This window comes from Pelodiscus sinensis, chromosome 1 (assembly GCF_049634645.1).
Source record: "Pelodiscus sinensis isolate JC-2024 chromosome 1, ASM4963464v1, whole genome shotgun sequence".
NCBI lineage: Eukaryota > Metazoa > Chordata > Testudines > Trionychidae > Pelodiscus > Pelodiscus sinensis.
The window spans coordinates 300,685,775-300,700,993 of NC_134711.1; the positions used below are offsets into that span (position 1 = coordinate 300,685,775).

Consider the following 15,219-nt stretch of genomic DNA (forward strand, 5'->3'; position numbering starts at 1 on the left):
TTTTGTCCTAGAGATCTTTATTTCTTTAAATTACACTACGCCATGAATTCATAGGGAATTGGCTCCAGCAGCTCTGGCTCCTTGCCATTGGTTCTCACGAAGTGTGCTTCTCTGGGTGGAGCAGGCTGTAAGCAAAAATAGTAGTAACCATTAATGTGACACCAATGTTCAATTTAGTTTGCAGTTAGAATTGGCTTATATATGTTAATATATCATGTGAAATGTGAAGTTTTACTTGGCAACCCTTTTGAAATGTCTCTCCCCAGGAGGCTCTGCCCTTCTCCCCCCCCCCCCTTTTGAATTGCCTTGGTCACCAAGTCTTCCTGGTTTGTCAAAATGGATCCCCATCTGGAAAAGGTTGGGAGCCGCTGCAGTTTAGTCAAACTCCCATGCCGAAAAGGGGTAAGCCAGGTCAACAGAATTCTTGTGTCAGCCTACAGGCATCTACAATGAGCACACCCCTCCCCTCTACAGACCTGTCCTTAAACACTGAGTATTTGTTTACTTGATGTTTCTCCCACTTAAGCTTAGTCTAATCTAGACAGAAAGCATTAATTTATTGGCCCTATCCCTTCACTAGTGTCTGAGGTCCTCACTCATTTACAGTCAAGCAGTTTCTGTGTTTTAGGTGTCAGGAGTACATCATTAATTCAAGTTAAACAAATACCTGGCGTTTCAGTTCAAACCAAGTGCCTTTTTCTTTTGCTTCCTTTTTCTTCCTTTCATTCTCTTTCACACGCTTCAAGAAGCTGTCTCTGCTCTTGGAATGCTTAATATGCTCAACGCGCACATTAATTCTCTTGGCGAGAATCTTGCCCCTGATGGAAAAAGCTTGTTTAGAATCTATTGTTCTTAATTTTTATCAGTTTCGAGAACAAAGTATGTTACCACATGGTTCATATTATCTCAGAACTAATACTCTTCAAGACATGACTGTCTTCTCTGTAATACATAGGTAAATAGTTGTATCATCTATCATTACAGTAGTTCAACCCACAATCAATAAGACCAGGGATAAGTAGTCTATGTACTTTACTGTAGTGACTACATGGCATTATGCCAATTTATTAAACTCAAAAATGACATTTAAAACACTTTTAAATTAATATAAATATGCTAGCTAGCCAGCAGAACTTTTCACATTCTTCTTTAGAATCTAGTGTTTCCTCTGACAGGATCCAAGTCAAACAATCATCATTTGCTTGAGTTTTAAAAGGACTTATTTTACCCCCAGCTGAATGACCAAGGAAGACAAGAAATGTCTACTTGGCAAAGTGAAAGAGGGGATGTCTTATTTTCAAGATCTAGTTTCACAGAAAGGGGAAAGTTAAGACACTTACTTAACCTGTTTGTTTACGATAATGCCAACAGCATGTTGAGTAACGTTAAATACCCTTCCAGTCTTGCCATGGTAACACTTGTGAGGCATACCTTGTTGAACAGTACCCATGCCCTGTTTAAAAAAAAAAAAAAACCACACACCACAATAGAGTAAGACCATTACATAAGAACAGCCATACTGGGTCAGACCAAAGGTCCATCTAGCCCAGTAGCCTGTCTGCCGACAGTGGCCAGCACCAGGTGCCCCAGAGAAGGTGGACCAAAGACAACGATCAAGCGATTTGTCTCCTGCCATCCCTCTCCAGCCTCTGACAAACAGAGGCCAAGGACACCATTTTATCCCCTGGCTAATAGCCTTTTATGGACCTAACCTCCATTAAAATAAAGTGAAAGCCATTCTACACAGCTTTAATGTGGAGAATAGGGTATACATTTGAGATCATTCTTAATTTTATGGCTCTCTTGGAAGATGTTTACAGGTTTGCATTAAGATACTTAAATGATATCTGAAAATCCATTAAGCAACTTTTTGACAATCCTGGTTTGCTTTCAGTGCCGGTGAAATGATTTGCTCATTTTGCTATTACCAAAGCAATCACATGAGACAGTCATCATCAAGCTCCAGAATGTCATGATGCAGCAACACTGAAGTAGAGCAGTTTTCCAAAAGATCATGAAACTACACATAAAGCTTAGGTGTTTGCATCAATTAGCTTTCTCTAAAAAGGCAAATCTTGTCAAATGTTTACATACTGGAAAATGAAAATAATTCTATCAAGAAATTCTATATCCAGTGCAAAAGCAACAGTATTGTTGATTTTGTGTCTACTGATATCATCTCCATGCATTCACTCTTTTAATATATAGATTCCCCAAGTAATTTACCTGTATTTAGGATTTTGAGTACAAGTTAAGCACCATCCCCTAAAGAGGTAAAATTCTGGCTAAGAGTGAAAAAAAGTTATTGATACATGAATAGCAGTAGCATCCAAGGGAGACCCAATCATGAAGCTGGGTTCATGCCAAGCACTGTATTAAAAAAAGGTAAAATTATTTGTTGAAGATGTTTAGCCTCCAGACATCAATCTCCAGTGAACATGCAGAATGTGAGAGCTATTACAGCAACCAAACGGTCCCTTAAATAGTGTTTGCATTATGAACTGTTTTAAAAATACGTACAACATTGATGTTTCCCACTGAATGCTTTTGAAAACATTATTTCATCTAATTATAGATTGTAGAAAATACCTTGATGTCCACAATATCGCCCTTCTTGTAGATTCGCATATAGGTGGCCAGAGGGACAACGCCTATGGGAAGGAAAAACTGAGTTTCACAAGAGAATCATCATCTTTACTCAAAACTGTATTTCTCATATAACCAATTCATCTGAAAAAGTTTAAGTGACTAGAAACTGAGGCTGTGTCTAGACTGGCCAGTTTTTCCAGAAAATCAGCCGCTTTTCCGTAAAAGCTTGCCAGCTGTCTACACTGGCCGCTTGAATTCCCGCAAAAGTACTGACTTCCTACTGTAAGAAATCAGTGCTTTTTGCGGAAATACTATGCTCCTGTTCGGGCAAAAGTCCCTTTTGTGCAAAAGGGCCAATGTAGACAGCTGAGATTTGTTTTGCGCAAAAAAGCCCCTATCGCGAAAATGGCAATCAGGGCTTTTTTGTGCAAAAGCGCATCTAGATTGGCCATGGACGCTTTTCCGCAAAAAGTGCTTGTGCGGAAAAGCGTCCATGCCAATCTAGACGCTCTTTTCCGAAAATGCTTTTAACGGAAAACTTTTCAGTTAAAAGCATTTCCGGAAAATCATGCCAGTCTAGACGTAGCCATCGATACTAACCATAAAAAACACCAGATAAATTGAGGCTAGGTCCATCAATGGCTATTAGTTAGGATGGGCAGGGCCCCCCTAGCTTGTTTGCCGGAAGATAGGAATGGGACTCAGAGGATGGATCACCCAGTCATTCCTGTTCTGTTCATTTCTTCTGGGGAAACTGGCACTGGCCACTGATAGGAGAAAGGTCTGTCTAGCCCAGTATCCTATTATTAGAGCTTTGCAAGTCCACAGAGCCCCACATTCACATGCGTATGTAGGTATCTGCAGCTCATTTTTAGATTCTACCTATTGTCAGCCAACTACGACTGTTCTTATCTTTCCACATTAAATACTAGTGCATTTTAAGATATTATGGCTAATTTAAGGTCAGTTGTAACTTGATCAGTGTAAAAATTATAAGACGATACTACACAGTAGAAATTATACTGCACAGTAAGTTTTCTCCCCATTGTCAACTGTGTAATTACTATCGCCATTGCCTTTTAATAGTGATTTGAACTTGTTGATAGTGATGTTTTAAGTCTGTACTCCCAAAACATAACTATTTCCTTCCTCCCCCTTTGTAAGCAATTCTCATCTTATCTTCACTAAAAATTATAAGTGTTTTATTTATACTGTAACTTATTTTCAAACACTCAAAAGACTGTGCAATCAAAATCTGAGAACATGCAAGATAAAGGCAGCTAGCCATGAAAACAACTTTGTTTATTGTATAAAAGCAGCGAATAGTGCAGCAGTTTGTTCTGCATTTTCAGTGGTCTCTTCAATTAGGACGTTTATTGTACAATGTTGAGAAATGGATAACGCATGAATGTCTTATTAGGAAAAGCCACTGACTAAACTCATTACTGTAAGAAGAGAATTGTTAAAAAACTGGTAATTGTGTCAGCACTGAAATATTCATCAGTTACAGTTAAATACACCTGCAATGTGGGGCAGCAGCCAGGTCCCCAGAAGCTGGGCAGGAGCCTATGTATAACCATTTAAACAATTATACTTCGACATCCCCAGTTAAGAATGCTAGTATCCCCAGCAGAAGCTACTTACCATGTTTACGAAATGGCCTCGAGAACATATAACGTGTCCCTCTCCTCTTCCCCTTTGTGTTAGTCATTTTGGCAAACTACTGTTTAATAAAAGACAACTCAGATTATACATGTGTATTAACCCCGTGCTATTCAGGTCTTGCAACATATGCTTGGATGTAGTGGTAGTTTCAGCCTATACACCAAATTACTGTAGAAACTCCTTAACAAAATTTAGCTTGTTACTCCAATAAGAGGATCATAAAAAATCCCTAGAGAAAAAAGAGTCACATCTGGACCTAGACGTACTGTCAGAAATATCTTAAACTACACTGAGCAGGAGGACATGGGAAGACGTATGCCCGTTACCAGGCCTCTGCGAGGCTCTTCACAGAGAGAGGCCCACAGGCAGCTTGCCGGGCACGGTGTGAAGAGATGGACCAAAGGGGTTCGCAGAGCTGCACACACCGCGCGGGCCGGCGGCCGCCACCCACGTGGCCCCACTGCAAGGCAAGTAGGTGGGGGGGGGTGCGGGAGAGAACAGCTGGCCCCGGCCTGCCCTCCCGCCACCGCCCCGGCAGCTTCCCCGCCCCTCAACCGGGGCCCCTCGTGCACCCGCACAGACCCTTCCCCCTGCAGCCGCCTCCGGGCCTTCCTCTCCAGCCTGGGCAGCGGCCTCCCCCGCGGCCCGTGCAGCCGCCTCTCTCCGCCCGGCTCGCGCAGGCCCATGCCGCCGCCTCGCGTCCCCTCACTGCCGCCGCCTGCCAGGCCCCCACCCGCTGCCCTTCCCGCCGATCAGTGGCAACGCAGCCGCGCAGGCCTCTGCTCCGGGGTCGAGCAGCACCTCGCTCACATACCTGCAAAATGGCGGCTCAGGCCGAAAGGAAGGAGGCGGGGCCTCCCGGCTTCTCTTAACTGGGGGGGACCTCCGGGGCTGCCCATAAGTTGCCTGTTTAGAGAGCAGCGGGGGTAGGAACACAACAGCGGCTAAGGAGGATGGGGGGTGTCATTGAGTCAGTCCTCCTGCGTCCCATTCGCTGGGCAGCGCCCTATTACAGACCTCGGCATCGATTCAAAACAGGCAACGGCGCGGACAGCCCAAGGAGTGGGCTTTGAAGCCGCGGGCGGGGTTTACGTGTTGAAAGGCGTGCTGGCGGCGAGCCCGTACTCTTGCCGTAGAGCGCTGGGCGTTTTAGCGCCCTCGGGGGAGGGGGTAGAAAACATTGCGCCAGTGTCGCACTGTGCGGTACAAATACGGGCAGGGGCGACTCTGCATAAAGCTTGTCGGCAGGGCAGGCGAGCCTCGTGTTATAGGCTCAGTTTTGATCAGCTTCTCCATTTGTAGTTCACGTTTTTGAAAAAGTATTCTCACTAGCGGCTACAAGCATTGAAAAGTGTTGCTTTACAGCTAACTAGAGACTTTACCTGAGATTTGGTACTTGTGTTTGCTAGCTAGGAGGGTATGCTGTGTACACTCCTCTAAGCAACTGCATACGCTTGTAGGCTGCATCTAGACTGGCATCATTTTGTGGAAATAATTTTAATAGAAAAGTTTTTCTGTTAAAAGTATTTCCGCAAAAGAACGTCTGGATTGGCATGGATGCTTTTGCGCAAAAAGTGCTTTTGTGCAAAAGCATCTGTGCCCAGTATAGATGCGCTTTTGTGCAAGAAAGCTCTGATGGCCATTTTAGCCATCGGGCTTTCTTGTGCAAAAAATTAAGGTGCCTGTCTACACTGGCCCTCTTGTGCAAGTATTCTTGCGCAAGAGGGCTTATTCCTGAGCGGGAGCGTCAAAGTATTTGCGCAAGAAGCACTGAATTACATTAGAATGTCAGTGCTCTTGTGCAAATTCAAGTGGCCAGTCTAGACACACCCGTAGAGTCTTGCTAACTATTTTAATAAGTCAAAAATAAACACTATTGCTTATTTACTGGATAAATGGCCCTTTGCTCATAAGTTTTGTGGCAAGCTGTGGTAGGATGGTGACTTGAATGTAATTAAATACACAAAACAGCATGTAAAACTTATATTAAACAACTGTAAATGTTTTGGATGCATAATCTTCTCTTATCAAGACATGTTTCACATTTACAATTAAATGGTTTATTAAATAGAGGGATTAACTGTAGTAATCAGATTTTAAAAAATAGATTATTTTAGGTCATCCTGGGAAAATTTTCAAATATGCCAAAGTGAAAATGACTGGAGTTTAAGGTTGAGCTTGTTGCTTAGCTTGTTTGTTCCACTATAGGGGCCAGCCTCTGTGTAGATATTCACTACAGCAAGGGGAGGCATTCTCCCATAACTAGTTAATCTACCTCTGTAAGAGGCAGTACAAAGAACAGAAAAATTCTATCAACGTAGTGCTATCAGTACAAGAAGTGAAATCCACTGAACTATGTCACTCAGGGATGCGGATTTTTCAACTCCCAAGCAACATATCTGGGTTGACTTACTTTGTGAATTATAAAAGCAACGAGCAGTCCAGTGGCATTTTAGAGACTAACAAATATATCATGAGCTTTCGTGAGTAAAGCCCACTTCATCAGATGAGTTGGAGTGGAAATTACAGAATCCAGAATACAGGTAACTGCTTTTGCTGTTATATGAATTGTAACTCAATAATGTTAATTGAGACAGGCTGAATGTGTCCCATTCATAGCTTTTGATGTGCAGGTAATATCAAAGGCAGGGGAAATTACCTTTGCAATGCATTAACTAGTTAATATCTTTATTCAAGCCCAAGTGGATAGTGTTGAATTTGTAAATCATTACAGTTCAGCAGTCTTCATTTGTAATTGGGTGATATAATTTCTTTGTAGGAAATGGCTACTTTTAAATCCATTATTGAATGACCAGGGAGATTAAAATGTTCCCCTACAGGTTTGTGTATCTTACCATTCCCTATGTCTGATTTGTGTTCATTAGTCCTTTGTTGCAGAGACTGTCCAGTTTGGGCAAAATACATTGCAGAAGGAGTGACAGCGCAGTTGGGATTCCCCCCAAATCCTGCACCCCCATCTGCAGCAAGACCAGACTCCACCAGCCAGTAGAATGCAGGGTTTATTGCTTCTCCAGGATACAGCACAGCATAGTCGTGATACTGCTACAGGAGCCTGGGCCAGGATGCCTCAGATCCCTTGGGTTAGGATGGTCCATCACCCCCCTAGACCTTCAGCCCCCAGTTTAGGCTCATTCCCTCCTGTTTCCCAGCCAGCAACTGACATTCCCTTTTCCCCGAAGCCACCTGTTGGTCTCTGCCTCTCTCCCTTTATCCCTCCTCCTGGGAATCCCCTGTTATCTCGCCTCAGGCTGAGCCCAGGTGTCTGACTTAATACACATTTGGATGAGTTAGTGGGAAAAACACATCACAGCGCAGGGGGATCCCAGGTTACAGAGCAGACAGCACCCCCACTATGCCACAGATGGGCAGTACTGGTACTAGATATCGTATCTCATTAGAGGATGCAGTATGAGCCCTTGATAACGTGGTTAGGTCCTGTGATGATGTCGCTTGTATAGATATGAGGACAGAGTTGGCAACAGGGTTTATTGCACGGGTAAGTTTCTGAGTGAGTATATCTGTGGTGTGTGGCTGCTGGTAAATATTTGCAGCCGTACCTCCAAGAATGGCCAGCAGGGCTGAGGCTCTGCCATCTTGCCTGCCAACACACTTGGTAAGTAGCACCCCTTCTCCAAACCCTTTCCCACCCCCCCTTGCAGCACCAGGGAGGAGAGGTAGAGAAAAGGCCTGTGGAGGCTGTGAGCTGGGGGCAGAAAAAAGGTTCAGGGAGGCTGGGGGGGAGAGAAAAGGCCCTTGGTGGCTGGACAGGGGGAGAAATGGCCCCCAGTGGCCAGGGAGGAGGGTGCAGGAGAGAAATGGCCTGGGTGTGCTACAGTGGTCCTGCTAAGATTTTCTGTCCATGAGCTGAGTGAGTTTTGTCTTGTGCGCCAATGAGTTCATGTGCGCTTGTTCGAATGTGTGCCACAGTGGCAATGCTCCCCAAGAGATTCTCCGAGGTAGGGTCCCCCCACCTCATGTGGAGAAGGGGAGACATGCCCCCACCCAGGGAGCGCTGCTCCCTGGGCAGCCTGTGCACAGGGCAGAGATTGCCCCAGGCTGCCCCTTGTGTGGCTGCTGATAGTCCCCGTCTGGGACAGAGGGAAGCTGCTGCCAGCACCCAGAGTTTGCAGGGAGTAAAGTGCTGGGGGTTGGGCAGCGACGTGGAAGTGGGAGGGCGGACACAAGATTGGGGGGGCAGCAGACTCTGAGGGGCAAAAGAGATGTGTGGGGGAAGAGAGATGTAGGGGCTCCAGCCCCAGCCTGACTCCACTTTTGGGCAGCCGCTATGTGGCCCGCCCAGGGAGCAGTTGGTAAACCACTCTGTGACCTGGCCACACCTCCAGCCCCCTTTCCCAGGGCTGGAGCTGGCCCCAGGAGTAGCCCCAGGCACTGAAGCAGCCCTCCTGCCATGTGGCCCCAATCCCCCCACCATGCAGCTGGAGCAGGCCCCAGCCCTTCTGCCACATGGCCCCAGCCAGTGGAGCAGGCCCTGGCCACCAAAGCAGGCCCTGGTCCCCACTCTACGTAGCAGGCCCTGGAACCCCACCAGAGCAGGCCTCTGCCACTGGAGTGGCCCCACCACCACCATGAGGCTTCAGTTGGCCCCCTCACCCTTGGTCAACCCACCACACGGCCTCAGCCTGCCCCGGCCTGGAGCAGCTGCCTGCTGCGCCACTCACTTTCCAGTAGGAAAGTGGGTTGTGCTGCATGGCTCTACAAAGGAGGCGGGCAGATGGAGAATTTTTTGTGTATGGCCTTGCAGGCGCACACCTTACAGGAAACTATGGTGTGGCAGGGCAGGAACTTGCACAGTCAGCAAACCACAGAGATAAGCAAATGGAGGAGTACTGCCTCAGTGCTATCGGTTACATAGCCTCCCTTGCTTTATCCACCTAGGTTGCCATGCACAATATCAGTCTTTTTCGAATCACACAGAATGATAAGGAGCAGATAGTGACTAAAAGTGGCTAGAAACCTAGACCTTATGCTGCAGTGATGCCAGATCACTTGCTGTTGGCTTGGTGTGGAAAGTAAGGTTGCAAAATAGCTTCACAAAAAATACCGAACACAGCAGGGGAAAAAATTGATTGAGCAAAACAAAAACAAAAAAACCCCACCAAAAGTTAAGAAAAAAAAAGTCATAGCCACTTTAAATCTCCACACACTCCCCCCCACCGCATCTGGTGAGGGAAGAATGTCCCAAGCGGCCTTCCATTTGAGAAAAACAGAAAATACCAGACATTTTACATGTCTGTTTTTTTTTTTTAACCGGACACATGCCGCAAATACTGGGCTGTCCGGTCCAATACCGGACACCTGGCAACCCAATTGGAAAGTTGTCCTAACGTGGAGGAGGGAATAAGGCAGGTGTCCCCAGAAACTTTGTGTGAAGGCTGAAAGAGTTCCTATATGAGAGTTTTATGGAGATGTGCAGAGAGGATTCCCACGGTCTCCAGACACGTTAAGAAAGTTGGAGGATAGGGACATAATTCAAAATGACCTTAGCAAGTTAGAGAAATGGTCAGAGGTAAACGGGATGAGGTTTAATAAAGAGAAATGCAAAGTGCTCCACTTAGGAAGGAACAATCAGTTCCATACATACAAGATGGGAAGCGACTGTCTAAGAAGGAGCATGGTGGAAAGGGATCTAGGGGTCATAGTGGACCACAAGTTGAATATGAGTCAACAGTGTGATGCTGTTGCAAAAAAAGCAAATATGATTCTAGGTTGTATCAACAGGTGTGTTGTAAGCAAAACTCGTGAAATCATTCTGCCGCTCTACTCTGCACTAGTTAGGCCTCAGCTGGAGTACTGTGTCCAGTTCTGGGCGCCACATTTCAAGAAAGATGTGGAGAAATTGGAAAGGGTACAGAGAAGAGCGACAAGAATGATTAAAGGTTTAGAGAACATGACCTATGAAGCCAGGCTTCATGAACTGGGCTTGTTTAGTTTGGAAAAAAGAAGATTAAGGGGGGACATGATAGTGGTTTTCAAATATCTAAAAGGGGGAAAGGAGGAAGGAGAAAATTTGTTCCTCTTGGTTACTGAGGACAGGACAAGGAGTAATGGGCTTAAAGTGCAGCAGGGGACATTTAGATTGGACATTAGGAAAAAATTCCTAACTGTCAGGGTGATCAAATATTGGAATAAATTGCCAAGGGAGGTGGTGGAATCTCCCTCTCTGGAGATATTTAAGAACAGGTTAGATAGACATCTGTCAGGGATGGTGTAGACGGAGCTTGGTCCTGCCTTGAGGGCGGGGGGCTGGACTCGATGACCTCTCGAGGTCCCTTCCAGTTCTATGATTCTAACTGTTCTGGGGAGCCCCTGCTGTATAGGCAGAGATCCCATCCAGTTGCCTTAATTTACCTATAGCATGATTTTAAAAAGTGAACTCACCAGAAGTGTCTCCTCCACCATCAGGGCCCAGCAGCGAGACATCCTGGGAGGGGCTCCAAAATTAAAAAAGGTCCTGGCTATTGGGGAGATCGGATGCTGTACCTACCTGCTGACCATTCTCCTCCTCTCTCTTGTCCCCACAATGTCCTTACCGCTCTTGCCTGAAGCATCTTTCTTTACAGATATCCATGAACTCCTGTGGAACACTGTTCGAGTCCATACCGCCCCGCCCCACAGAATCCCATGCAGCTACTCATAGAAGTGACATGTTTGTAGCAATGACCCAGATCGTCTGTTTGCCTCCTTTGTCTTCTGGTACAACTGCCTCAGGTCCTTTATTTTCATGCAACATTGCTGTTCTCAAAGAACTTACTCCTTGGTAATGAGCTCATAGTTAACATCAGACTTGTATGGGGCTTTTTTTTTTTTTTTTAAGTATAACCAGATGGGGGTATTAAACTAATTGGCCATCTGCAAGTACATAGCAGAGGCTACTAATTTTCTAGGGTATAAGTTTTCCAACAGAGTGAATCAAAATGATTGTACTTTTTGTTGACAACAAGGACAGCATTGTTTAAGAACTGATTGCTGCCTGTACATGAACAATAGCTTTACACCATCAGAGGGGTAGCTGTGTTAGTCTGAATCTGCAAAAGCGGCGAGGAGTCCTGTGGCACCTTATAGACTAACTGAAATGTAGGAGCATAAGCTTTCGTGGGCAAAGACCCACTTCGTCAGATGCATATAGTGGAAATTTCCAGAGGCAGGTATAAATATGCAGGCCAGGATCAGGCTGGAGATGATGAGGTGGATCCAATCAAGGAGGATGAGGCCCACTTCTAGCAGCTGATCTGGAGGTGTGAATTCCAAGAGAGCAGAAGCTGCTTTTGTAGTTAGCAAGCCATTCACAGTCTTTGTTTAATCCAGAGCTGATTGTGTCAAATTTAAAGATGAACTGTAGCTCAGCAGTTTCTCTTTGAAGTCTGGTCCTGAAGTTTTTTTGCTGCAGGATGGCTACCTTTAGATCTGCAATTGTGTGTCCAGGAAGATTGAAGTGTTCCCCTACAGGTTTTTGTATGTTGCCATTCCTAATATCAGATTTGTGTCCATTGATTCTTTTACGTAGGGACTATCCAGTTTGGCCGATGTATATAGCAGTGGGGCATTGTTGGCACATGATGGCATATATTACATTGGTAGATGTGCAGGAGAACGTACCAGTGACAGTATGACTGATCTGGTTAGGTCCTGTGATGGTGTTGCTGGTGTATATATGTGGGCAGAATTGGCACCGAGGTTTGTTGCAAGGATTGGTTCCTGAGTTCGAGTTATTATGGTGCGGTGTGTAGTTGCTGGTGAGAATATGCTTCACGTTGGCGGGTTGTCTGTGGGCAAGGACCGGCCAACCTCCCAAGGCCTGTGAAAGCGAGGGATCATTGTCCAGGATGGGTTGTAAATCACTAATGATGCGTTGGAGAGGTTTTAGCTGGGGACTGTAGGTGATGGCCAGTGGTGTTCTGTTGGTTTCTTTCTTGGGCTTGTCCCGTAGCAGGAGGCTTCTGGGTACACGTCTGGCTCTGTCAATCTGTCTCCTCACTTCCTCGTGTGGGTATCGCAGTTTACAGAATGCTTGTTGAAGATCTTGTAGGTGTAGGTCTCAGTCTGAGGGTTTGGAGCATATGCGGTTGTACCTCAGTGCTTGGCTGTAAACAATGGATCGTGTGGTGTGTCCAGGATGGAAGCTGGAGGCACGCAGGTAAGTGTAGCGGTCGGTAGGTTTTCGGTATAGGATGGTATTGATGTGACCGTCACTTATTTGTACCATGGTGTCCAGGAAATGGACCTCCCGTGTAGATTGATCAGACCCTACGCCACCAGCACTCCCAGTTACCTCCGTGACACTACGGATTTCCTGAGAAAACTACAATGCATAGGTGATCTTCCAGAAAACACCATCCTAGCCACCATGGATATAGAGGCTCTCTACACAAACATCCCACATGCAGATGGAGTACAAGCTGTCAGGAACAGTATCCCTGATGATGCCACAGCACAACCGGTGGCTGAACTCTGTGAATTTATCCTCACACACAACTATTTCAGATTTGGTGACAACATATACCTTCAGACCAGTGGCACTGCTATGGGCACCTGCATGGTCCCACAATACGCCAACAGGATGGAAGCTGGAGGCATGCAGGTAAGTGTAGCGGTCGGTAGGTTTTCGGTATAGGATGGTATTGATGTGACCATCACTTATTTGTACCATGGTGTCCAGGAAATGGACCTCCCATGTAGATTGATCCATGCTGAGGTTGATGGTGGGGTGGAAGCTGTTGAAATCATGGTGAAATTCTTCCAGAGTCTCCTTCCCATGGGTCCAGATGATGAAGATGTCATCGATGTAGTGTAGGTAGAGAAGGGGTGTAAGTGGACGGGAGCTGAGGAAGCGTTGTTCCAGGTCAGCCATAAAAATGTTGGCGTATTGTGGGACCATGTGTCAGTGGGAGCGGGGAAAGGGTGATGCTGGGAGAAGAGAGAGTAAGAGCATTGGGGGCTAGAGCAGGGAGGGGGCGGTGCAAGTCATGTGTGAGGGCACAGGGGCATGAGGGGAATGGGGGCAGAGGGTGGTGAGGGGGTGGGCATCAGAGAAAAAGAAGGCAGGGGCAGTTAGGGAAGGGGGAGACCAGGAGGGTGCAGGGCTAAGGGAAGGTGCAGGTGCCAGGGGATTCTGGGGGTGAAGCAGAAGGGCAGTCACCTGCAGGGGAGGGACCAGCACCAGAGGAGAGAGGCAGGGCAAGTGTGTAGAGGGAGGTGTTAGGAGAGGGGATGAGGAGGGGAAGCTCACATGATCAGAGTGGGGCTACTGGAGGAGTGAGCACAGGGGAGAGAGAAAGGCTGGTGGAGGGGGGCAGGTATCTGGAGGGCTGAGGGCAGTGAGACGGGCAGGAGTTGGGGGGCAGCAGGCACCAGGGGCACTGATGGAGCAAGGGGAGGAGACATGGCAGCAGAGAGAAAAGGTAAAGGTTTATAAAATATTTATTAATAACTTGGGTGCCACAGTGGCATATCCAAACAAGCCATGTGAACTCAGTACTGGTGCACAACACAAAACTCATTCTGCTCATGGGAGGAAACTCTTAGGCTATGTCTACATTGGCGGCTTCTTGCGCAAGAACATCTTGCACAAGAACACGTCCAAACTCCCATGGCAGTGTGGACGCTCTCTTGCGCAAGAAAGCTCTGATGGCCATTTTAGCCATAGGGCTTTCTTGCACAAGAAATCCCTGCCGAGCTTCCACACTGCCCTCTTGCGCAGAAGAGCTTACACCTGTTAGAAAAGAGCGTAGTTCTTGCGCAAGACGCTCTCTCTTCCCACGCCATACTGTAAATTTCCTTTCACAAGAGCGGGCGAGCAGTGTGGATACTCTGTGGGTTCTTGCACAAGAACGGCTGTACTTGCACAAGAAGCTGTGAGTGTAGACACAGCGTTAGAGAGAATACTTCCCCCAGTCTCTCTGCCCCGGATTTAATGTCACACACATTGGCTACGTCTAGACTGGCCCCTAATTCTGGAAAAGCCATGCAAAGCAGGTAAGTCAGAATAGGGAAATACGCGGGGGATATCCCTGCGGGATTTAAATAAACATGTCCGCCGCTTTTTTTCCGGCTTGGGGAAAAGCCGGAAAAAAGCATCTAGACTGGCGTGATCCTCCGGAATAAAGCCCTTTTCCGGAGGATCTCTTATTCCTACTGGAATTAGGGGCCAGTCTAGACGTAGCCATTGGTTTAATGCAATTGCAGGATAGTTGCATGGGGGGGGGGGGCTGTTGGTGGGGGCCCATACTAATCCCTGTTAGTAGGAGGATGGTGAGAAAAGTCCTTGGAGAGGGGTGACTGACACCTTTTACTTCTGGTCATGTGTCCATCTTGCCCCGAGCATGCTACCTCCAGAGGCCTGGTTCACGGGGGTCAGGGGGTGTGGCTAATTGGGGGCTGGAGCTTGGTTAATGGGGGTCAGGGGGTGTGCGGGGGTCGGGGCGTGGCTAACGGGGGAAGCACCAAACATGATACAAGCCTGGCGCCCGTTTGCCAGTGTTTGCTTGTGGCAGAGCAGGGGGTGGCCCTGGCTTCCCAGCACGCCTGACCACAACACCGCTTGGGCGCTGCTCTTGCGGCTGAGCTGCTGGACTCCTACGACTCTCCCCTGCGAGGAGAGCGGAGTTTTTGCCCCTCCAGTATCAAAGAGGCGACACAGGCAGCGGCCCGCCGCTGGGCAGGCTCCTGGTGCCGGACTTGGGCCAGGTGCAGGTCTGACTGCTGCCCGGGCCCCACGCCGGTAGGGCTGCAGCCGAGCGGGGATGGGGGCGGGGCGCACAGGCACCGGGGGTCCGGACGGGCAGCGCCATGTGGCAGGGGCGGTAGAATCAGAAGCGGCCAGCCCGCGCGGGGCGGCGCTAAGGCAGCGAGGCCGTAGAGAGCAGGCGTAGTGGGCGGCGCTAGCGTGAGGAAGCAGAGAACATGGGCGGCGCTAGGGCCGGGGGG

General features: G+C 47.5%; 1 protein-coding gene and 2 non-coding genes across 3 annotated transcripts; all 3 read right to left on the minus strand.

Moving 5' to 3' along the window:
• RPL21 (ribosomal protein L21) lies at nucleotides 1–5,146 on the minus strand. The gene is made up of 6 exons (XM_075919238.1): nucleotides 5,069–5,146; nucleotides 4,234–4,312; nucleotides 2,590–2,651; nucleotides 1,341–1,453; nucleotides 668–818; nucleotides 1–125 (listed from the first exon to the last, which is right to left on the minus strand). Exons 2-6 carry the CDS (start codon nucleotides 4,298–4,300, stop codon nucleotides 36–38), a joined length of 483 nt encoding a protein of 160 aa, XP_075775353.1. The 5' UTR covers nucleotides 4,301–4,312; nucleotides 5,069–5,146; the 3' UTR covers nucleotides 1–35.
• On the minus strand, nucleotides 1,158–1,288 carry LOC112544014 (small nucleolar RNA SNORA27). The gene has a single exon (XR_003087312.1). It is a non-coding gene; the product is annotated as a small nucleolar RNA SNORA27 (small nucleolar RNA).
• Nucleotides 1,886–1,962, minus strand: LOC112544013 (small nucleolar RNA SNORD102). Its single transcript, XR_003087311.1, has one exon. It is a non-coding gene; the product is annotated as a small nucleolar RNA SNORD102 (small nucleolar RNA).
• Nucleotides 5,147–15,219: the final 10,073 nt, after the last annotated feature.

Excerpts from the sequence above, each read along its gene's own strand:
- RPL21 (XM_075919238.1), bottom strand. The coding sequence starts at position 4,300 with ATGACTAACACAAAGGGGAAGAGGAGAGGGACACGTTATATGTTCTCG. Across the intron at positions 2,652-4,233 it reads GAGGCCATTTCGTAAACATG|GCGTTGTCCCTCTGGCCACC; the intron begins GTAAGTAGCTTC and ends TCCTTCCCATAG. Across the intron at positions 126-667 it reads GGTTTGAACTGAAACGCCAG|CCTGCTCCACCCAGAGAAGC; the intron begins GTATTTGTTTAA and ends TTTTGCTTACAG.